A 24,796-nucleotide genomic window follows, 5' to 3' on the forward strand; every position below is an offset into this window, starting at 1 on the left:
CCCATCCTCCATCTTCACAGTTAATTTTATGGAAGGAAAGCTAAAAGTTTTGGAAATGTGTTTCAAACTATCCAAGTGAATAGGTGCCATAAAAGTCTTGAGTTCACAAATCATCACAATATCTATGGTAACATACATCCAGTCAACACTTCCACACAACAAAATAAACAGGCTGAAACACTTGCATACACGTTATCGTATTGTTCACTTCAAGGAAAGAGTACCTGCAGATGCCATCCTGTAGAATTTATATGGCACTCAACTCCATCATTACTAATGGCCCAGCCATTTAATCTTCACTATGGCACGTTCAATTTGGGTTGTTTTGGCATCCTGATGTGAGAAAAAAATTCATTAGGTGATTTGTATTTTCAAAAATTGGATCATGTTTACAGATTTTACTTTGGCAGATAATTTAAAAAAATATTCCCCACAGATCTGGGTGCCATTGTACAAAACAACCTTAGCGCTACATCTGTTGTAAGTCTTTGTTAAAGTATCAGAGTTATGATCACCTTAGCGCTAAGAACTCTATATACAATGGCACCCAGGAGGCAATACTGTTGACCGTCTTACTACAGCAAGCCAGTTATTATGAACTGTATCTCAACATCAACATGCTATCTATAGTACAACCTTGCATTACATGCACACAGATATGTACACATATATCTACATTTATAATAAACCAGTGCTGTTTGAAACAGACCTAGTGTTGTAACTACATGCACACAGATATGTACACATATATTTACATTTATAATAAACCAGTGCTGTTTGAAACAGACCTAGTGTTGTAACTAAAACAGAGAAGTTTGGATCTATGTCAAATGATCCATGTGCATAAACTAGATACAATTCAGAGAAAAAACATAACAGGAAGTAAATAATTCTAAGTATAATCATTCTCAAAAATTGTGCAGATTAAAAGAATTTAGGGGTAATTTGTTTCCTATGAATTCATCCTAAGTATAAAAATCTATGGTTACATCATTGCATTGTTTATATGAACGGAGACCTTAAATCACACGAAATGTCTAATTGGAATATTTCTATTATTATTGCACAATTTAGGCAACCTTCCAAAACAATTATGGAACCTGATTCATTCAGTCACAAAATTAAGTTAGAAATTTAAAATACATTTAAAAGTGTAAAACTAAAAAAATGGAATGGTTTACATTTTCAAATGTAACACCTATAGCCATGCAAATTAATCTAACCATACAGCCTAAGCAAACAAAGTGAATTTCTCAAATACAGAAGTGTAAAACACAGAGCAATCTCTACATCCCAGAATGTTCCCGGCGTATCACAGTGGATCATAACCTAATGAGCAAACAAGGACATTTAGTTCCACAAACTGGCCACTAATATAAAGTAACAGTATTGAAAATCACAGTACATTTACTTTCACACAAGAATTGAGTATAGGTGTATCTTTAGTTCACTGTGGACATAATGACAATGAATCTCTCGGTTATATTTTCCATGGATATTGATCAGCAGATATGCTGTACAAAAATAGCACTGTTGACAGTGATTCAAGTTGTTATCTCCCTTTAATGAGGCAAGAGTGACCTCCCCTTGTTGATATTGTGTCACATTCACAATAGGCTGCGTCCTTCTGTGTGGAATAGATATCTTGTCAAAGAGGGACATCAGGAACACTCTTCATAAATTTCTGTAAAATACAGATGATATCTCATATGTTAATGTATTCAAAACATTGAAAATTTCACAAAAAGTATGTCTTGAAAAGTTATGTTCATCATAACCACTGACTATCACTGTCATACTTCACATATTACACATATTCATTTGAAATACAAATATTTCTCAGCTTATAAAAAAACTATAAACTTTCACTTTCAATACTCATATTACTTGTCAGAATGGCATGAACATACAAACAATAACAAAATTGATAATGATAAAATTGCTTTGAGTTGAAATAACTTTTCATTAATGAAATTAAACTTACACACAAATATAAATAATCTTTTGATGTCGCAGCTCTCAAATAATGCAGCCTAATTTATGAAATTTCATAGTTTTTATGTTTGGGTTAATTGAAATGAAATGGCAATGGGTCGTAGTAGCGCCTGGTCATCATGGAGTGGGCAGAGGGGTAGCCCAGTGGTTAAAGGGTTCGCTTGTCACACTGGTGAGTCAGGTTCGATTCCCCACATGGGTAACAATGTGTGAGCCAATGTTTGGTGTCCCCTGCCATGATCCTGCTGGAATACTGCTAAAGGCAGCGTGAAATACATGACGGCCCCATGTTTCAGCTCCAATTTTAATCACAAAATGATTCTTCAATGCAAATTACAACAAAGTAAAAACTATATCATGTCCTCAATCTGCTGTTTGTGCTATGTTTCTCTACTGACAAATCAGCAATGGCAAAAGAAGTGATTTTTCGTTGCCCCATGTTTCAACAGTATTTCAGTGGTATGAAGGTGTTTTTTTTTACAAATGGGGCAAAGAGTATAAAAAGGCATCTATAGCCATTTACCTCTGTGACACCATCAAACAAGTGTTTTGCTTTCACAGGTCTACACAGGGTCATGTAATATAAACAGATCCTAGTACTGCTAAGGGATGCAACTCCGTATAGCAATGCTGCAGTAAATATTGATCACAGGCCCACCATGACCACTTTTGAGGCTCTTGAGTTTTAAGAAATCATATTTAGTTATTAATTTACATAAATTACATTGTCATGGTTGTATATTCACTACATGTCTCCATCACCAGTGAATCAAAATGTCAGCGTAGCAGCATTGCAATTTTAACCAACCAATCAAGCCACAGCTTGGTTCCATCGAGAGGGACCAATGAGCGCTGAGAATATATCACACAAATGGCGATATTCATTGTATACTTTGTACAGCACCTCTAACGCCAACTACGAGAACTCCACACATTGCATCACTATGAGGCAGCGGAAGGCTTCACATAAGACTGGGCTTGTTTCACTTCCATAAGCTCCACACAGTGTCAGTATCCACAGACACTTGTAAATACTCCATCCCAAAGGTGCTAAAGGTGTTCACAAGTTACTGAAGAAGTTTGTATTGATGACATGCGTAATGTAATATCTGAACTGTCATATTCAAATGTGCTCCACTTAAGAAATAGGTTTTAAAAAAGAAAGATGGTAAAAGTATTTGTCATCATTGAATTAAGATGATGAGAAGCAAGATACACTTCACCATTAATTCCATCCCCCATGCTCATGCTTTCCATGGGACTTCTACCTTGGAGTAACTACGGTAACCACAAACCTTCTGGCTCCTGTTGAAAGTCATCCAAATCTTCATACATTTCTTCCGGCCTATAAGTGACAACAAATACCATCACCATTTGATATATACAGGTATATACGACAAATATCACAGGCTGTCTGTATCGCACATCTCAGGGATTACTTCTCATAGTTTATGAACATTATATGGTCTCTGCTAAAATATTTAATAGTTAATTAGCAAATTGGCATTTTCTGTTATATGTCTGTCTAAATACTTGTCCAATTTCCTTCTGAGCAGATTATATATAAGAAACAAGAAAAAATAGTGCTTCCAAAGTTTGCAACTGAAATCCTTCAGATGTTGCTGATGAGAGACAGCCTGTGAATATTAACCCTTTCAACCACTGATAACATATTGGATGTTTATGCTGAAATACTGCACCAGTTTCAGTTAAATTGTCACTTTCATATATGAAATATTCTTAAAGAAAATGCTTCCCAAATTTTAGGACAATAATAATTTTGACTTTCTTGAAACATGAACATATTAACATTACAAATGTCAAAACATTATTTCATCAAAAAATGCATTTGTTACAATTTGTCAGCATTCTGAGGGTTTATTGGAACATGCACACTGACAAATTCCAATTTCTTTTGAAACTGGTCCATATGTCAGTGGAGGGATAGTTACAGCTGAGTCCATCTTTTCCTGGGAATCACAAAACAGAGTCCCACACAAACAATGGATCGTACATATGTGTTAGTTATGTTGAAGCACAGAGACACACATGCGTTAAGCCAACAAGCATGATGTTAACAAAATGATGGCACAACGGAGAAGAAGTTCATCACATGCATTGTGAAAATTTGATAAAATGAGAAAAGACAGCATCAAGCTGCTTTGATTCCAGCGACAACACTCTGGCAACATTTTACCTAATATTGAAATACAATCATATGCAAACATTGACATTCTGAGCAATGAAAAGCGAACAAGTCATATATTCAGAGCAGAATATATGACTTGATAAGAGCAGATAATTAAGGTTTGAATTTTGTCTGTTTTGTCAGTGGGTGCACAGTCAGAAAATGAAAGCATGATTGAAAATATTAATTCAATTGTCACAAGAGCGAAGAAAAAATCCAAAAGGGAATAAAAACAGGGTGCAAGCATATTACAAGCATTTCTTAAGAATGGCTGACTTTCACAATGACATGGTGAAATCCTTCTTTGATCCTATGGTGAGAACAGAGACCATATAATAGATTATATGGTCTCTGGTGAGAACAAAACTAGATGTGATGACACTAACAGTTCCGGTCACTGAACGACCTTCCCAGCATGCTTTGTGTCCATGCAACATTCGGCATAGACGACTCACCCAAATTCCCCCTCCATGGCAACAGGGGTATCAACTACTTTCATGGCCTGTGAAGGATGAAGCGGACAGTGAAATGGCTGATGATATTGAGGATGAATCATATAATGGCATGGTTAGAGAAGAGCTAACAGCAGGAATGTATATACGTTAATACTTTGTTGTTACATAAGCACAGAAGTATTTTTACACAAGAAATATTTTCAACAAATCAGATAAGTAAGATCATTATTCTGAAATTGTTGAAGGTAAACTTATACTAAAATTTAGGAATGACACTAATTTCTACTAAAATTTGATGATTGTTAAGACATATTTTCAATTTTCAAATTGTTTTGAATTAAAGTTTAAAAAATGCTGGAAATTATGTCATGCATCAATTATTTCTCCAATGTGAAAAATCCTGGCATAAACTATTGTTAATATTGAACATAATTATTCTAAATGGTTTTCTGCAAAATGGGAAATGGAAATTCACATGGGGAGAGAAGGGGAAATATTTTACTGGACCAACACTTAAACCAGATCATGTCAAGAATCTAGACATGCTAAAATGAAACAAACTCTGTCAATCCTTTGATCAAACATAGTAACACATTCATGGTTTCTTCGTGCATGGTATAAAAGGTCAGATATACAATGATATGTACATGAAACGTAACCTTTAAAAATCTACATATTATGATATAACCAATAATTGTTTCTTTCTTCAAACACGACCTGCATGATACTGTCGATATGACTCTAATTAGAGACACTTTCCCTGATGATTATTCTCTACAATGATTACTTTATTGATGTTACACCCCAGTTCTGATGCTAAAAGCAAAACTGAATTGTCCTAAATGGAAATCTGTCTTCATTAAATTGAGGTTAAACCATAAACAATACACATAAACGTTCAAAAATACAAAAATACACAAAAAAACTATTTTTATTCTGAAGTTGAATGAAATATGTACAATTATATAAGCATAAATAATTATATATGTAATAAATTATACAATATTTGGCACATAAAAGGTATAATACCCTAAGAATAATTTGATGAACATGATGGGTATGGGGTACCATTCAAAATAAAACCATCCAAACAAAAAGAAAATTAGGCCAAAATATCACTGTGGTTCTAATCAATGTTAAACAATGGTGAAAAACAGAGGATGAAGACTTGCCTCATCACTGAGAAGATACACATGAAGCACCTGTATAGATACAGCGTATCCAGGCAAACTTGTTGATCCCTGCCCTGATATGGCCAGAATAATGCTAAAAGTGGTGTAAGACAATGCTTACAAACTCCGACATTGACACGGCCTGACAAGGTCATGCATGTACGATCCATTACAAAACATAGAAGCAATTGAAGTTACAACATTCTGGCACCACTTCAGAACTGCAATAAAGTCTGTCTCCCAAACCAGATTGTCAAGTCACTGACCCAGAACCAGGTGTTTCATTTTTCAGCCTTAAAGGAGTGCAGGTTCGAGAATAAAAATCATATACATAATGAATGAAATGCTAGACTATTTCTAAAGGCGAAACTGTCACCAGTGCACTAGTTAATACATGCAGCAGGATTTGATGGGGAGTGGTGGAGAACTGTCACAAGGCCTTATATGTTTTCTTAGCTGGTTTACACACTGCAACTAAAAACATTGATTCTGTTTTACAATTAGATAAAATGAAACAAGTATGAGATTTTATAACCACTATTATTAAGAAATGGTGAAAATATTAACACAAATCTTTATTCTAACAAAATATACACAAGCTATTTCCTTTCGGTAAAATTTTGCATTTGTACTTCCTTGATTGTGCGACCCTTGAAGTTTTTTTAATTACTTTGTCGCAGTACAGATCAGGGAGATGAAAAGTATTTCATTTTTTGAACATCTAAACTGAATTTAGTCTGTTTGTTTGTTTGCAAACCAACCAATAAAAGATAAAAGGCAGCAGATACACCTGGTACTGTTAAGCTCCTTTTCTCCAGGTGTGCTCCTTCATGAGATGCTAAATCAGGGTACGTTCACAACACCTAGTAAAAAGGGTTGATTTGAACTGATCAATCATACTTTGTTTCATATTTTTCAAACAAAAGTAAGTAAAAGTTGCCATATCTACTCTATGAAACTTGAAAAAAGAAATATGCATTAATTATTAGTTTTTCTTTAAATAAAGGAATGAATAAATGTATTTCACCCTCAACAAAATTTTGAAAAAAACATTTTCTATTTTATGAAACAAAGTTTGATTGGTAGATTACTAGTTGACGCCTTCATTGATTTTTGATTGGTGTGTGGATCAATAGACTAGGATGGATTTCTAATAACAGAAGTATTTCTTCTCCCAAAGTTATATATACTTACTGAATTGTTCTGTATGTGTGATAAAGAAGGTGTTATCTATATCTTTTCAATTTACATCCATGTTCAAAATGTCTGTAAGGCCACAACCCATTTTCAGGGTAAATAAAAACCTGAAAATGTATTTTCATTTTTAACTACAGTAGAGTCCATAAACCAATCAAACCGAAGTAATCACTGACAAGTATAAAACCTCAAACTAGGAACATGTTAACTGATAAAGAAGTTCAGTTTTGACCACTCCATACAAAAACAGGGGAGATAATTACAGTTTGTCGGTACTGGTAGTAGTCTTGAGGTCGAATCCGAATAATGTACTCGATCATTGCCTGGTGGCCATGAACAGATGTTATCATAATCACAATCCGTGAACATTTGATATTTTGTAATGTTCGAAACAACTTTTTCTTTGAGTTTGGCATCAAAAACTTGATTCAAACGTGACCACTGATGATTTATTGAGAAGGAAGTGTCATTATGTCTTAAAAGCTTTCAGATATTTCATTCCAGGTTGCTAAACTGCCATTGTACAAAGCAGCCATTGTGCTATGACAGTCGTAGGTCTACGTAAGTTATTGGAGTTACGATCACAGTAGTGCTAAGATCACTTTGTACAATAACATCCAGATCTTATAACCCAGATAGCATTCGGACGTTGACCCAACGTTGGCAATGTTGGCAAAACCATTGCCAACGTTGAGCCAACGTCTAAATGCTATCTGGGAACAAGCTTACAGAATTTATCTTTTTCTGACATGTTTCTCATATTCATAACCTATGAAAGAACATGGAATTGCTACTTGACAATATACTCATGGAAACAAATAAAGGAACACATGAAAGTACAAGTGTTCCTTTATTCATTCCGAGAATTTCACCCACAGTGCAATATATACCTTGTGAAGAAACCTGGAAAAGAATAAAGGAACACTTGTACGTTCATGTGTTCCCTTATTTGTTTTCATGAGTATATATCATTTCATGTCAGAGATGTTGCTACTGAGATAAATGGTATGAAAGTAGGACATGACCAAACACAGAAACGTTCAGAACCATGTCAAGACCTAATTGATAATGCCAACTGTAATTTTGATTTATCATTTTCAGAAAAAAAAACATCTGTCCTATAGCTGTCCAATACCATAACTTTCTTATCATATACTACTAAAGGCTGAAGATTGTTTTATGGATTGTAAACATGCCAAAAAAAGGAGAAAAAACAAAAACATTCACTTTTTGAAAGAAATATCAAAAAAAGTATTCATATATTTTCCATCTAACACATAACTTTGTATTCTTCATAATTATTCTTGCTAAAATTTGTGCAAAAAGTTGAAAGAATGGAAGGTGTTGTCATCTCAAAACATGCACTATGCTATGTCCTGCCATACTGTTTCAGTGAGTGAGTGAGTGAGTTAAAATTTAAAGTCAAATCGGCAGTATTTTAGCCATACCGTGACTATGAAAGTTGTAAATTTATAAATGAACATGCCGTTTGAACTACAGGTAAACTTTCTAAGTAAAGACTCTGGACCCATTCACTAACATAGCTTGTTTTTCGTTGATGTTCAAGATGTTATAAAACTGATTTTAACACCCTCATCAAATTAAATAATTTAACAGACTCTTTCTTATGTCTTTTTTGCAATCAAAATTTGTTGAAAACACTGAACCACTAGTGATTTAGAACATAAAAAGCATATTCTCCTATCATTAAAGTTTGACTGTGAGATGTATACATTTCCAAATCATGATAATTAGAGGTGTGACGATACAGAAATTTCCCGATACGATACGTATCGCGATATCTTGGAACGATACGATTCGATTCGATGCATATCACGATATGCTTTCTTTAGTTATTTTCCTTCAAAAATCATATTTTAATCGCAAGAAATTTTGACATAACCATCAATATCTAGTGAAAATTAACAATTTTAAGGTCAACGATACATATCACGATACGAAAAAACGTATCGATATATTTATCGTCAGTTAAAGTATCACGATTATCGATACTACGATATATCGTCACAGCTCTAATGATAATGTTTTTCAGTGACCACTACCTTGCAAGGTTCAACTTGTGGAATTGGTAACATAGTGATTGTGGCACAATATAAAATAGGTCTAAAACAAAACATGAACATCGCATACCAAATTGTGTAAATACTCTGGACCTATTCACTACCATATTGTGTTTTGGAAGTGATATCATCACCTTCGTCACCTATTCCTCTAATCAGAGAATAACTTGATTCAGTTATTGTACTCAGTGTTGGGTGATTCGAATAAAGCTCACACCAAAGCTGTGCAGGCAAATGGCCTTTAGATATATCCCTGAATAATGGTGGGTGTTGCTGGGTATAGCAGGAAGGAAGAAGTATATGATGTCTGATGGTATATGCAGTACGTGGCAGGAGTTGTACATTGTAGAGGAGCGCCGTGTCAACCACAGGGGAGATACCATAGTTATCACACCAGCTGAAGAATACTACCTGAGTAGTAGAATCTATTTGTCACAACCACTGTGAAAGGTGGGCCTGTGTTTAGACATTCATAATGTATCAACATGGCATCAAGACAAGGTTAAATCTGCTGCCTTCACACACAAATTCCTAGTAGACTCTCAATGTGGATTCAATACCCAAACATTCTAGCTATGACTTGTGTGGCAGAGGTAACCATAGCGGCTGTCAAATACTTATTTGATACGAAAACATCAGGTAAGACCAACTCTCGGATGTGGAATAGGTGTCCACAATGGCTACAAAATATGGTTGGCAAACTCAAGAAGAGTAACTTTCAGATGTAGAATAGGTGTCTACAATAGCTACTTCATGGGGTTTGCTACTGGCTAGGGCAACACCAAGAGGCAACCTGTCAGATATCCCCCTGTTGAACGATTGCCACTGTACACCAGGGCCTAGATTTCGAAGCTCTCTTAGAGCTAAGATAGTCGTAAGTTAATGTTAATGTATGGCACTTACGACTGTCTTAGCGTTAAGAGAGCCTCGAAAATCTAGGCTCAGGAGCTGATCATGCTAGTTATCCCCTGTTATCATATATCTGTAATATCTAAAACTTTCCCTACCTCTTTAGGAATAAAACTCACTGGGCTGAGTCAGCTATCATAAAGCAGTGCCCTCCTTCAATCTGATCTGACTTCATGCAAGACTCAGCAAAACAGATAAGTTCGTGTATATCTTATCCATGTGAAAAGTTGAATACATAGCATAGAATACCTTCGGATGCATATCAAACGAAAGAAACCATTTGACATGGCCAGGATTACATTCCAGTGTTTGACAATTTACATGAGAATCTATAATATCCAGCTATCATACTTTGGTGTTTTCTTCGTTGATGTTCAAGTTGGTAAATAAACTTTCTTTAACATCCTTCTCAAGTTTAAACATTTAACAGACTCTTTCTTATGTCTTTTTTTGCAGTCAAAATTGGTTGGAAACACAAGTGATTTAGAACATAAAAAGCATATTCTCCCACGATATGTTTGACCGTGTATACTTTTCCAAATCAGGAGAATGTTTTATCAGTGACCACTGCCTAGCAACGTGGAACATGTGTAATTGAAGCTATAGTGATTGTGGCACAATAGAAAATGGTACTTAAACACAACATGAACATAGCATACCAAACTGTGTAGAAAAACATTTAAACATTTCACAAACGTTGCATACAACAAATAGTCAAAAAAAATACATTGATATGGTGCAAATTTAAAAAAGCTGTGAAGAAAATAAAATAAACATAATACCTCCAAACTACTGGCTAGGTCCTGTGTGTGCTGTATACAGCAAAAAGCATTAATGACATACTGAAGCTGAGCTGTATATATTGATATTCCATGGGCATTCTAGACGTTGGTGAGTGACTACGAAAATTTACAACTTTATGGATAGCAACTTCTGGTTGAATGCATTAGCTATGTTCGATGCCAGCTTAATAATGGATGTAACCTCAACACACTGCTATCACAATAAGCCAGAAGTTGTAATCCATAAACTTGTAGTGTGTATTATTGATATTCTAGCTGGTTGAGAGGATATAGCTTCTATGACTGTATCACTGGTTAGTGCACTCACGATAATAAACTTTAATGTGTTCTCCTACAAGGCCGTGTAAAGATATGTGTTCTTGTCAGTCAATAGGAACACATTCCTCTACATGGATAACCACAGATAAAGTGGAATTATTGAAGCAGCATGTTAATGAGAAGGCCATAGGTAAAGCACCACAACTGAACACCCCATTAAAACTATGCATATAGTGGAACTCCTTTACTTATCATCTAGTAGAAACAATAAGCTGGTAGTACAGTAGGTTATATCATAATTAATATCACGTCTTTATGTATATTGATACGTTTAATATTTAGGTTGTCAATTAAAAATTGAATTGCTTCATTTACCAAATCAAAATGTCTAGATTGTATTTTCAGACTTTGTAAAACAATGGACACGTGTTTTCGATGTATGACATACCTTTTTAATTGCAGTTTCTTCTATATCAATATTCTTTGATTCCACATAGCCATCTGGAAAACAAGTGACAAATCAATATTATTATCACCCTAACATTGACATTAATTAACATAAAATCAACAGAAGTAAAGGAACAGTGAAACCAGGCACAGGTGACATCGACATGTGACAGGGCATCATTGTCCACTGACCTGGAGTAGTGAGTGAGTGAGTGAGTGAGTGAGTTTAGTTTTACGCCGCACTCAGCAATATTCCAGCTATATGGCGGTGGTCTGTAAATAATCAAGTCTGGACCAGACAATCCAGTGATAAACAGCATCAGCATCGATTTGCGCAATTGGGAACCGATGACATGTGTCAACCAAGTCAGCGAAACTGACCACCCGATCCCGTTAGTCGCCTCTTACGACAAGATAGTCGCCTTTTTATGGCAAGCACATGGGTTGTTGAAGACCTATTCTACCCCGGATCTTCACGGGTCCTGATCTGGAGTAAACGATACTGATGGAAATGATGCTGTTGTTGATGTAGCTTAGAATCTACATGCATCTAACTAAGCCAACTATATGTCAGTATTATAGAGAAGTTGTACTTCAACAACAAGTGTAGAAGTGAGCACAGCTCACAGACCCTCGCCTCCCACTCTACGACATGGAAATGACTGATATTTAGGAGATAAACGTACTGTGTTTGGAAATTAGATGAATGTTAGACCGAATTGATAGTCTTTAAATTAATCATTTAAAACCTCACACTCGGCTTCAAATGAAATTTAGAGACTATTAATTCGGTCTAACATTCAACTAATTTCCAAACACAGTATGTTTATCTCCATTCTACCATAACCGATTTAAAATCGAACTTCGTCGTCCTGCGGAAGATACTGCGTAATCCGGCATGGGACGAAAGCCGAATTGAACTCGTCTGTCAAGGGAGTGGTAGGTGACGTTCGTATATTTTTTAAGATACCAACATAAAAAATATTCTGTCCAAAGAAAACAAGCTACTGTTTATTCAATGCAATCATGTAACACCTAAGAGCTTGTTTTTTATAATCATCACTCCACACGACCAACACCAGCCTATTGTTTTGTGTGCCGTGTTACTGTACCCCCTGGCCACACTATAATGGAATCGTCTGACCTACTTATTTTCTTGGAAGTAGACAGTTACGCAATGTCAGACGAGCCAGTGTTTACATTTTGCGAAAGGTCGAAATTCGAAGTGACACTGGAAAATACTTGGGCCCAATACTTGACTGACTGTCCAATCTGAACCCTGCAGAATCAAAGAATAGATCCTTTTCTGATCGACCTACCGCCTGTAACTCATCAAAGACTGTTGATTTTTATGACCGGCAAGTGTCAATCATGATTTCATGCCTCTACCCCGGCATGCGACAAAAGAGTGACAGTGCTGCTTTGTGTACATGCGGCGAACTTGGGATTCTTTGGAACATTGTTCTCATCATTTGGGACTGGATTGTGGCCAAGCTTTTTTCAAAGTGTACGAACATGACAGCCTTGTCGGGAAGGTGGCAGAGAGCGGAATTCTCGAGGTTAAATTTTTGACAGTTTGAACAATGCAACAGGACATGATGGAGTATGAGTGGCATAAATTTTCTGTTTCGCCTGACCGTTATCTTGCGAAAATCACATTCTAAACGGAAACAAATATACCATTTACCAGGTAGGTACATGTTTACGAACGTTTTGCTGCACAAATCGGGATTTGTAAATTCTGATAAACTTTAAAATATTAAAAGGCACATCCGTGGGTCATGATTGAAGGTTTGGTGAACCTAGCCTGTTTCGGTGATATGCTCCAAACAAGACATACCATCAAACACATTTTGCACTAAATCGTGTTTCCATGGAAACAGCAAAAAATAAAATTCTGATAAACTTCAAAATAGCCAAAGGCACATGTAAGGGTAACGATTGACATGTATGTAAAGTTTGGCGAACCTAGTATGTAGACTTTAAGAGATATGCTCCAGACAAAGTTTCGGGGTGGAAGGAGTGGACTGAAGGACAAAATGAACGCTATATACCTCCTTTATTTCGTAAGCGGGCGTATAATAACATTGTTAAAGTCACAGAATTCATTCAAAAAGTGATATTCATTAATTGGGATTAAACAATATAATTGATATGATTATTGATGCAGTTGTATGCAAGAATTCACTGGCAATTCACTGGCCAATGAGTCTCATGATCTTCCCAAACACAATTATACATGTCACTTGAGAAGCTTGAAAAGTGCATTGATGAGGGAGGTAACTCTTACATGTTCCTTCTCTGTTCATCACAAGCCACTTCCCTGCTGGGTTTTCGGTCATCCGGATGATGTCCAGTATCTCTCCGGTCTCCACTGCCAGCTCTGTCTTCCCGCCCTTAGCCTTGGCCCTCACCACTCCTTCAGCGGTTTTCTTTTCGTCTCCAGTTAGCTGACATCAAGAAAACAAAGTTAACTTCACAACATTTCATGCACATATTTCCCACATAAAGGCTTTTTTAGTTTGATTTTTGTGTTTTTGCCGTTATCGCCTCACTCAACATCATCGTAGCTCTATAACAGCAGACTGCAAATAACTGAGTTCTCAACCAGACAGTTCAGTGGTATCAATCTACACATTCGGCATGCCATCCATCAACAATGCAAGCCTGACCATCCGATCCGTTTGACTTTCAAGACAATGTCCATATTTACCTTGAACTTCTTTCTGATTTCTTTCTCCTTCTTTTCCTTTTCCTTTCTCTCTTTCTCAAGTCTTGCCTGGAAACAGAACAGGACATAAACCCTACCCGAACACTGCACAAATCAAAATAGTTGAAATCTGTAAACAGACATGTCCTTCAATGGTAAATACCATAGTGATCTACTCATGTCATATGATTCTATCAGTCTAAGTAAACTTAGGCTCAGTAAAAAAACCTTGTGGAAGGTCGCGTCAGCTAACCTTTGAGCCGTCCAATCAAAGGCAAGACGGCCGAACGGATTTAACCAATCAGACAATGGCTACTATTTAGGGTTCAGTGGGACTTACAAAATGGATTTTCTTGTCCCCGGTCGCCAACACTGAACGTACGGAAAATAACAATCGAAATCAAACGTTTCGAGGTAAAAGTTCAAAAGGTATGTACGAATGTCCACTTTCGCGATTTGGTAAGCTGTGTTCTGATTGGTCAATTGGAAAGGTTACCTGACACGACCTTCCACAAGGTTTTGTTAGACTCAGTATAGCAGTGTAACGAATAATACTGAGCCTAAGTTTACTTAGACTGATGATTCTATTAGCTTAAAGCCTTTTGGTTATGTCACCTGTTACCCTTTAATTATGAATTTTGACCTTTGACGTGAGGTTGGTATATGGTATAACAAGTATATATTTGAAAAAAAGTCTTTACTTGTTCTGCCTTTTCTTTCTTTTCTCTCTCTTTTCTTTCCTTATCTTCTTTTTTCTTCCTTTCTGCTGCTTCTTTAGCCTTCCTCTCTTGCTCCTTCTTGTCTTCCTGAGCACTGACCCTACAGACAGTGTCAGAATCAAGAGGACATGAATATCACCCTACAGACCATGTCAGAATCAAGAGGACATGAATATCACCCTACAGACAATGTCAGAATCAAGAGGACATGAATATCACCCTACAGACAATGTCAGAATAAAGAGGACATGAATATCACCCTACAGACCATGTCAGTATCAAGAGGACATGAATATCACCTTACAGACAATGTCAGAATCAAGAGGACATGAATATCACCTTACAGACAATGTCAGAATCAAGAGGACATGAATATCACCCTACAGACAATGTCAGAATCAAGAGGACATGAATATCACCTTACAGACAATGTCAGAATCAAGAGGACAAGAATAGCATGCTACAGACAATGTCAGAATCAAGAGGACATGAACACCCGACAGACCATGTCAGAATCAAGAGGACAAGAATATCATTCTACAGACAATGTCAGAATCAAGAGGACATGAATATCATCCTACATACACTGTCAAAATCAAGAGGAAGAGAATAGCATCCTACAGCCAATGTCAGAATCAAGAGGAAAAAAATATGATCCTACAGACAATGTCAGAATTAAGAGGAAGTGAAATGATTAATATTGGGTGAAAGAGATTATCATATAGACAATGAGAAATGTACACAAATTAAATTGAACATTATATCTAGGCTTAATACTCATGGCCCATAAAAAATCTTGTATGCAAGACTTGTTTAAACACCGAGGAATGCCATATTGTTTCCAGTAAGCGACAAATTATCGTTGTCAGTGAATTGTCAAAAAGAAAATTGTGAAAATGAAATATAGCTGTGGTGAACTTTGCAGTGAATATTCCTAATAGCGAAATGTGAATCACCAATATATATGCTGAAACAATAAGTGAAGTAGAAAACATATGTAACAAATTCACAAACTTTACTGTTAAAGAACATAAGATATAATGAACCAGTCCCCTGCTGACCCTTCTGAATTTGTGTAACATCTTCACTGGTACAGAGACACGGCTGATACAGAGCATGCATACAGGCAGTAGGGCTGGGACGGGTACTCGGGTACTCGAATCCGGGTCGGGTATAGCTGGAATCGAGAACCCGGAAAAAGGAGAAGGGCACATAATAACTTGTCTTTTTCATCATTGACGTAACACACATTTGCATCATTGGTATTGTCCGATTAATGGAGGTCATTATTAACGACTGTATATATCTGAGCATGAGCAGTGAGGAGTCAAGTAACAGTAACAGCGGTAACAAATTAACGAGGAATGTTAGTAATGGTGTTACTCTCTATATTTGTTAAATAAACGTAAATTAAATAGCCTACGTTCAGTTTCAGTGTCTCATTGCCATCCTTTCAAAGTTTGTATAAAAATCTCTGTCAACTCGTGATTGAATACTAGTATTCAGAAAGTTGACAGAAGCGCTTTATTCCTTACATTTCCGGGTACTCGATTCCAATTCGGGTACGTACATGCGGGTACTCGATTCCATTTTTTCTTACCTGTCCCAGCCCTAACAGGCAGGGACTGACTGACTGACTGAGTTTGGTTTTACGCCGCTTTTAGCAATATTCCAGCAATATCACAGCGGGGGACACCAGAAATGGGCTTCACTCATTGTACCCATGTGGGGATTCGAACCAGGGTCTTCGGCGTGACGAGCGAACACTTTAACCACTACACTACCCCACCGCCCCTACAGGCAGAGATGTAACCACTGCTTCCTAGGTCTTGTACATCAGCCAATATTGGTTTGAAAACAAGTAGTTTAGGGTAATCATTAGCATGTGAACCTCCAGAATATATTTGATAAAAACTGTGACAATTATGGTCATGGCAGAATAATCATCATCATCGTTATGCTCCAAAATCTGAACTCAATTACAAAGAGACATTGTTTTCCATGACATGTAGCTAACAAGATGTTACTGCTATTTTTACTTTAGTCTATTTTATATTTCTCAAAGTCAAGCTGCACAGCTGCATTTGGATTTCTGATGACAAAAGGTGATGTGCTTTCTTGCCTTCAGTGAAATGTGAAATTACCCTTTAATTTGAGAAGAAACGTGAAGGTGATATAGATTGTCATTAATCTTGTAAATTTCAAGCGTATTTATGAGATAGAGGAAGTAAAAAAATTAGTGCAAATCCTATAATGAATAAACCAAACAAAATTGATTACTTCTTTGTTGGAATAACCACCTCTGGTTTTTCAATTCTACAAAAAGAAAAGGACAAATAAGTTCCTTTAAGTACCACCAAACTCACGGTACAAATAGACCAACTACAATACTGGGTTAATATTCAAGTGTCGATGAGGAAATGGAGAAGGCGAATATCATCCTACAAACAATGTCAGAATCAAGAGGACACGAGGCTATTTTTAATTTGATTTCATTTTACATTTCTTCAGGTCCATGTTACATTTGATGTTTTGATGACAGATGGAGATGTGCTTTCTTAACTTTCCGTGAAACATGAAGTTGACAGATCTTCATTAATCTTGTACATTTCAAGTTTATCTTATCAGTTATATAAATGGGAAGAAAGAAATCAGTGCAAATCCGACAATAATAAAACAAAACTGATTACGTCTTTGTTGGAATCACACCCTCCGGCTCTAGAATTCTACAAAAAGAAAAGGATAAAGAAGTTCCTTTAATTGTGAGGTATTATTAACCACCAGCTCTCAGGGATCTTCAGCTATGGTGAGAGTATACATACTTGCCAGTTCTAAATACAAATAGACCCACAGCACTGGGTCAATATTCAAGTGTCAAGGAGGAAATCAAAATTGTTAACCTTTTCTTCAGAAACATTTCATATGATCTCTCGGGGCAACATAGACAGTTAGCATGGCCAGATTACAACAGTGCTCAGTGTAGGTAACAGTCATTGAAGTAATTTGTTTAGGTTTTGCCAATGCTGGAAGTAATAACTCACTCATCATCTTCTGGGAGTGGCTCATACAGCTCATCCTGCTCTGCCTGAAGAAACAAACATATCACAATGTTAGGTTGCATAAGACCATAGAAGACCTGAGTGTGACATACATACTGCATCTTTTCTGCTTTATGGCAGTCATTCATATAACTCTCTTGTGAGTGATGGGTGAGCTGGTTGGTGAGTTGGTGGTTGGGTGCATAGCTGGGTGGGAGTGAGGGAATGGGTTTTGGTGGGCGAATTAATGAGTGAGTGAGTGAGATTTGGGATAGGGATGGGGTGGTGGGAAGGCAGATGAGTGAGTGAGTGAGTAAGTGAGTGTTTACAACTTAGGTGAAATCCACAAGGAGGTGTATGGTACCGACATAGATACACCATCAGTGTGAATCAGGGATACCAAAACCAAATGATAGTTTTCTCCACAGCAAACTGCAGTATATCAGATGACAACAACATCATCAGTACACTGTAGACATGTATTTTATGGCAGCCAAACATATTCAGAAATTGTCCTTGCTAGTATTGTGAAAATATTCATGTGTTCATGCTTCAAAACAACCCTCCAGTTTTTATCAAGCATGTATTTAACAGGGCAATTTTTCAATGATATTTGAAATTAGAATGATTCAACTTACATCATCATATATCTCCTCTGTGATGGGTGCTGAAATACAAACAGGCCTCCATCTTAGTTCTCAATGTCGCAACAATCACTGATGTCATAGCAATGAACTTTTTTCACTTATAAACTTCAAGTTACATTGCATAATATGAGCAACACCACAAACATCGGGTGTCTGCCAGTTCTTGCCAAAACCCATCACTGCCATTTCTTCAAAGCTCAAGGTCTTGAACTACTATAAACTTCCAGTCCACTATATTACTTCCATATCCAACACCCATGGCATAGTGGGATTCATCAACTACACAAGTCTCAGGATTGTACAAGTGGAACAGAAACCGACAATAAATGATACAACCATGTTACACGCTAGAGTCAAATCTGACCCTGACTTTTATGCCAAAAATCCCCTGGGGTACTGGGAAGAAGTCACAGACACGTTGGTCCAACAAACATGATAAGCAGTCCCATTTCAAGGGCTGTTAAATATACTGTAAAGAAGTGTAGTTTGCTTCGTGTAGATGTTGCTGCTTTCTGACATGCAAGGATCAAAACCTCTAACTGGTTCCAGCACATACAATGTGCCATAAGGGCATTTGCTTGTTCGTACCATAATACAACTACATCACAACAGTCTGTAAATGTATATTCCAGATTACCATGTCTTTTAACAAGCATGCTGGGGGACTTCTAAATTTGCTCACCTTGCATGGAGCCCCCTGATATTGAGGCTGACCCTCCTGATGCTGAGGCTGACCCCGCTGATCCAAAATCCCTCATCTCCTCCTCCTCCGTCATCTCAGCGCTGGAACAAGCAACAAACATGGAACAAGCAACAAACATGGAACTAGCAACAAACATGAAACTAGCAACACACATGGAACAAGTAACAAACATGGAACAAGCAACAAACATGGAACAAGCAACAAACATGGAACAAGCAACAAACATGGAACTAGCAGCAGACATGGAACAAGCAACAAACATGGAACAAGCAACAAACATGGAACAAGCAACAAACATGGAACTAGCAGCAAACATGGAACAAGCAATAAACATGGAACAAGCAACAAACATGGAACTAGCAATAAACATGGAACAAGCAACAAACATGAAACTAGCAGCAAACATGGAACAAGCAACAAACATGGAACAAGCAGCAAACATGGAACAAGCAACAAACATGGAACTAGCAATAAACATGGAACAAGCAACAAACATGGAACAAGCAACAAACATGGAACTATCAATAAACATGGAACAAGCAACAAACATGGAACAAGCAACAAACATGGAACTAGCAGCAAACATGGAACAAGCAACAAACATGGAACAAGCAACAAACATGGAACTAGCAGCAAACATGGAACAAGCAACAAACATGGAACTAGCAATAAACATGGAACAAGCAACAAACATGGAACTAGCAGCAAACATGGAACAAGCAACAAACATGGAACTAGCAATAAACATGGAACAAGCAACAAACATGGAACTAGCAGCAAACATGGAACAAGCAACAAACATGGAACTAGCAATAAACATGGAACAAGCAACAAACATGGAACTAGCAGCAAACATGGAACAAGCAACAAACATGGAACTAGCAATAAACATGGAACTAGCAACAAACATGGAACAAGCAACAAACATGGAACAAGCAACAAACATGGAACAAGCAACAAACATGAAACTAGCAACAAACATGGAACAAGCAACAAACATGGAACAAGCAACAAACATGGAACTAGCAGCAAACATGGAACAAGCAACAAACATGGAACAAGCAACAAACATGGAACTAGCAGCAAACATGGAACAAGCAACAAACATGGAACTAGCAATAAACATGGAACAAGCAACAAACATGGAACTAGCAGCAAACATGGAACAAGCAACAAACATGGAACTAGCAATAAACATGGAACAAGCAACAAACATGGAACTAGCAGCAAACATGGAACAAGCAACAAACATGGAACTAGCAATAAACATGGAACAAGCAACAAACATGGAACTAGCAGCAAACATGGAACAAGCAACAAACATGGAACTAGCAATAAACATGGAACTAGCAACAAACATGGAACAAGCAACAAACATGGAACAAGCAACAAACATGGAACAAGCAACAAACATGAAACTAGCAACAAACATGGAACAAGCAACAAACATGAAACTAGCAGCAAACATGAAACTAGCAACAAACATGAAACTAGCAGTAAATATGAAACTAGCAACAAACATGAGACTAGCAAAAACATAAAACTAGCAACAAATGTGAAACTAGCAGCAAACATGAAACTAGCAAACATGAAACTAGCAACAAACATGAAACTAGCAAACATGAAACTAGCAACAAATGTGAAACTAGCAACAAACATGAAACTAGCAACAAACATGAAACTAGCAAACATAAAACTAGCAACAAACATGAAACTAGCAAACATGAAACTAGCAACAAACATGAAATAGCAACAAACATAAAACTAGCAACAAACATGAAACTAGCAAACATAAAACTAGCAACAAACATGAAACTAGCAAACATGAACTAGCAACAAACATGAAACTAGCAAACATGAAACTAGCAGCAAACATGAAACTAGCAAACATGAAACTAGCAACAAACATGAAACTAACATACATAAAACTAGCAACAAACATGAAACTAGCAAACATGAAACTAGCAACAAACATCAAACAGTACTCACATCCAAGACACAGAAGCGATTACTTACATCTCAGACACTGGTCTGTTAGAGCTCCGGTTATTGGATCGAAGTTCAATGGTGTTGTCCACATCATCATACACTTCTTGCTCTTCAGATGCCTTGATGTAGTTGCCAACATCATCATACAACTCCTCATTGGCATTTTCTGCAAAGGCAAGCCCAAGCCGATGTTTTAACTTTTAAAGAAAGTTGCAGTTTTCAGTGATATGATTCAATATTATTTCTTATCTGACAAGATGAACTGTGTTCTAAACTGGCATCGTTGGCGATTTCTTTCTCTAGCAGATGTTCCTAGAAATTTTGATCAAATAGTTAACACTCAGGAAGTTGAGGATTACTGAAACCATGGCAGTCAAGTGCAAAATCGGACAGACGAAAAAAGGGCCAAACACAAAAATGCAATTTTAAACTTGAAAAACTAGAAAAGAATATAATGCAAGAAGTTAAGTCATGTATATAAATGCAAGAGATTGTTCAGTTTTTATTATCTGCTGAAACAGAGTTTATTTGACCAGAAAATTGTAAAAATCATACACTCTTCCAAACAATAACGGACAGGGGATGATCTCACTGTTGACTTTGTATAATCATGGAACATTCAATGCCATTCAATATTTTTTATCAAACAACTTTAGAAGTATGTTCATTTACAGGTGTGTGCAATCACAACTGTTTTTCTTTTTTAGCTTTATACAGCATTTTTTACAAGACTACACATGCTATGGGAAAATAAATTAAAGCAAAAAGCAAGTTGTGAAAACATATGTAGTGGCAATAACTATAAACGGTCAAGTATCAGTCAACATTTTGGCAGTGTTTTTTTTAGCTGAATAATGCAGGCACCAAATCCTGCCAAAGGACATCTTAGGCCGCCTCCGTGGTGTAGTGGTTAGAGCGTCCGCCCGGAGAGCGGAAGGTCGCAGGTTCGATCCCCGACCACGTCATACCAAAAGACGTTAAAATATGGTACTTGTTGGTCCCTGCCTGGCGCTCGGCATTAATGGGTACAAGGACTGGTCGGCTTGGAGTCAGTATACCGTGTCTGAGTGGGGTATTCATGCTTCACTGCGGCATGGTGTCTCAGTGACCTAGCACTATAAAACCAGCTTAAGTCTGGGCTATTACAAGCAGTCGCACATACACATACACATGCATGCACGTCGTCATATGAGTTAAATATTCTCAAGCACGACGTAAAACCCAATTTCACCTCACCTCACCTCACCAAAGGACATCTTGAAGCTTGAGAGTCATAGTTTGCAGTTGCACGTCATTTCAATGCACACCAGAGCACCATATCTCTTTATGAGATTGGTATACCTGCCTCAATTCAACCCAAGATTGGCAAACCATGAGTCACCACCATGGCACAAGATCACGTTCTTCTGGACTATCATCTGCTTTATCAACAAGCTACTGCCCAAACATTTGCAAGACAATTGCCTAACTTGTGGAAGGTATTGGCGCAAGCAAACAAAAACAATTGACCTAGAGGACAAGTATTTGTCCTTGTATAGAGATGTTTCAGAAAATTGGTACATCCACCAAATTTTTCAACGTCACCTTGTTCCAATTATCAACGCGACACAACCCATTTTTCGTGTCACTGTTGTCTTCCTTTCATAATTCGACCCATGAAGATAAAAATTGGTCTTCAGCAACCCATGCTTGTCGTAAGAGGCAACAAACAGGATTGGGTGGTCAGGCTCGCTGACTTGGTTGAAACATGTCATCGTATCCCAATTGCGTAGATCGATGGTCATGCTGTTGATCACTGGATTGTCTGGTCCAAAATCTATTATTTACAGACCGCCGCTATATAGCTGGAATATTGCTGAGCGCGGCGTAAAACGTAACTCACTCACTCTGTCCTTCATAATTCAAAATCCAATATCTTGCAATGGTCTTGCAGATATCAAATCTGGACCTGATAGATCACCTATGGGATGAACTCAATAGATGTGTACATTTACATCAAAATATGCCCCTGACATTTGCAGAACAGGCATGCGTGTTCAGAAAGAATGGTGGACAATTCCACTGGACTGAATCCATGGACTTCTTCATTGTGTACCAAGGAGCTGATAACAGTACATGGTATTCATCCTGGATACTGATCAGAACATCTCTCATGTGACATGACAATCAGGAATTGCCATTATGTCCACAAAACGTGAATATTATCATGTCAATCTTCATCCTTGTATCAATCAAATTAAATCAGATATGCACATTTAAATAAACAGTAAAATTCATCAAAGTTAGCCTATGTGCTTCTTTTTTGTTTGAAGTGAGTGAGTGAGTTTGGTTTTACAACGCTTGTAGCAATGTTCCAGCAATATCGCAGCGGGGAACATCAGAAATGGGCTTCACACATTGTACGCATGTGGGGAATCGAACCTGGGTCTTTGGCTTATGAGTGAACGCATTAACCACTAGGCTTCCCCGCTCCCCTTTTGTTTGAAGAGTGTATTAATGGATCCCGTAGTACTAAATATACAATGGCCAATTTTGATACTTACTGTATTCCTCGAAAGCTTTAATGTACTCTGCTATAATATCCTTCACATTTGAGCCAAGTAGTTTGAGTGGTTTGATAGGTTTGAGGTCAGTGGTAATAATAGATGACTTTGGCAACTTTTCGAACTTTTTACCATCGCCATTTCGTATCACAATAGTCTTTGAGTGTGTTACACGCTTAGGAATGTCGGAAGATGGGCTCTTTGGTATGTTCATAAGAGGGGTGGAGATTTTCCATCATCTGGTGATCGTTGACGTGGACTTATTGTGATTTGTTTTGGAGCTGTATCCCCCGTAGATGTGCGTCGTAAAAACGCCTTTGGGTCAAACTTTTGCCCCGAATCAGGTTCCGATGATTTGGTGGATGGTGAAGAAGGTGATGTAGGTGTTGGTTTGGGAGCAGTCCCATTGACAGGCTTCTCCTCAATGGTCACCTTCTGAAGTCCAGCAGCAGAAGGTGAAGGACTTGTACCTCCAAATTTATTTGGAATGTTAACTTTGTTGCTGCTCTGTCTTTTCCATGCAGGAACATTGGGAACATTTTGGTTTTGGTCAGTTTCAGGTTGAGAGTCTTTTCCTATCGTGGGAGTCGGCTTCTTCCAAGCTGGTGTTGTCTTCTCTTGTCCTACTGGAGCTCTTTTCCAGGGAGGAGTGGATGTGTTTGTGACTGTCTTGTTTTCATCAGCCTTCTCAGAAGGCGAAGTTGGTTTTTTCCATGAAGGCGTTGTCACAGTCTTGTTTGGTTCATTTGTGTCTTTGTTCACAGACGTTGGTGATGGTTTCTTCCAGGAAGGAGTTGATACTATCTTACTTGGATTATTTTTGTCTTTCTCGACAGATGTTGGTGACGGTTTCTTCCATGAAGGAGTCGTTGCTGTCTTACTTGGATCATCTTTATCCTTCTCCACAGATGCTGGTGACGGTTTCTTCCATGAAGGAGTCGT

The 24,796-nt window shown here is 37.4% G+C and overlaps 1 protein-coding gene across 13 annotated transcripts; it reads right to left on the reverse strand.

Annotated features, from left to right (window-relative positions):
- LOC124291930 (DNA ligase 1-like) lies at window positions 1–24,218 on the reverse strand. 13 transcript variants are annotated; one of them, XM_046729003.1, is made up of 17 exons: window positions 23,855–24,218; window positions 21,339–21,477; window positions 19,302–19,402; window positions 18,611–18,639; window positions 17,976–18,019; window positions 17,625–17,660; window positions 17,215–17,250; window positions 14,917–15,034; window positions 14,219–14,284; window positions 13,796–13,955; window positions 11,507–11,559; window positions 10,780–10,809; window positions 7,271–7,330; window positions 4,639–4,685; window positions 3,291–3,340; window positions 789–1,684; window positions 1–709 (listed from the first exon to the last, which is right to left on the reverse strand). In XM_046729003.1, the coding sequence occupies exons 1-16, from the start codon at window positions 24,066–24,068 to the stop codon at window positions 1,662–1,664; spliced, it is 1,206 nt and encodes a 401-aa protein (XP_046584959.1). In that variant the 5' UTR covers window positions 24,069–24,218; the 3' UTR covers window positions 1–709; window positions 789–1,661. The 13 variants fall into 13 exon arrangements, with proteins under 13 accessions (XP_046584959.1, XP_046584962.1, XP_046584961.1 ...); XM_046729006.1 differs by lacking the exon at window positions 17,625–17,660; XM_046729005.1 differs by lacking the exon at window positions 17,215–17,250.
- Window positions 24,219–24,796: the final 578 nt, after the last annotated feature.

The sequence above is a fragment of the Haliotis rubra genome, unplaced genomic scaffold, assembly GCF_003918875.1.
Source record: "Haliotis rubra isolate DU_JTF1 unplaced genomic scaffold, ASM391887v1 Scf502, whole genome shotgun sequence".
Lineage (NCBI taxonomy): Eukaryota > Metazoa > Mollusca > Gastropoda > Lepetellida > Haliotidae > Haliotis > Haliotis rubra.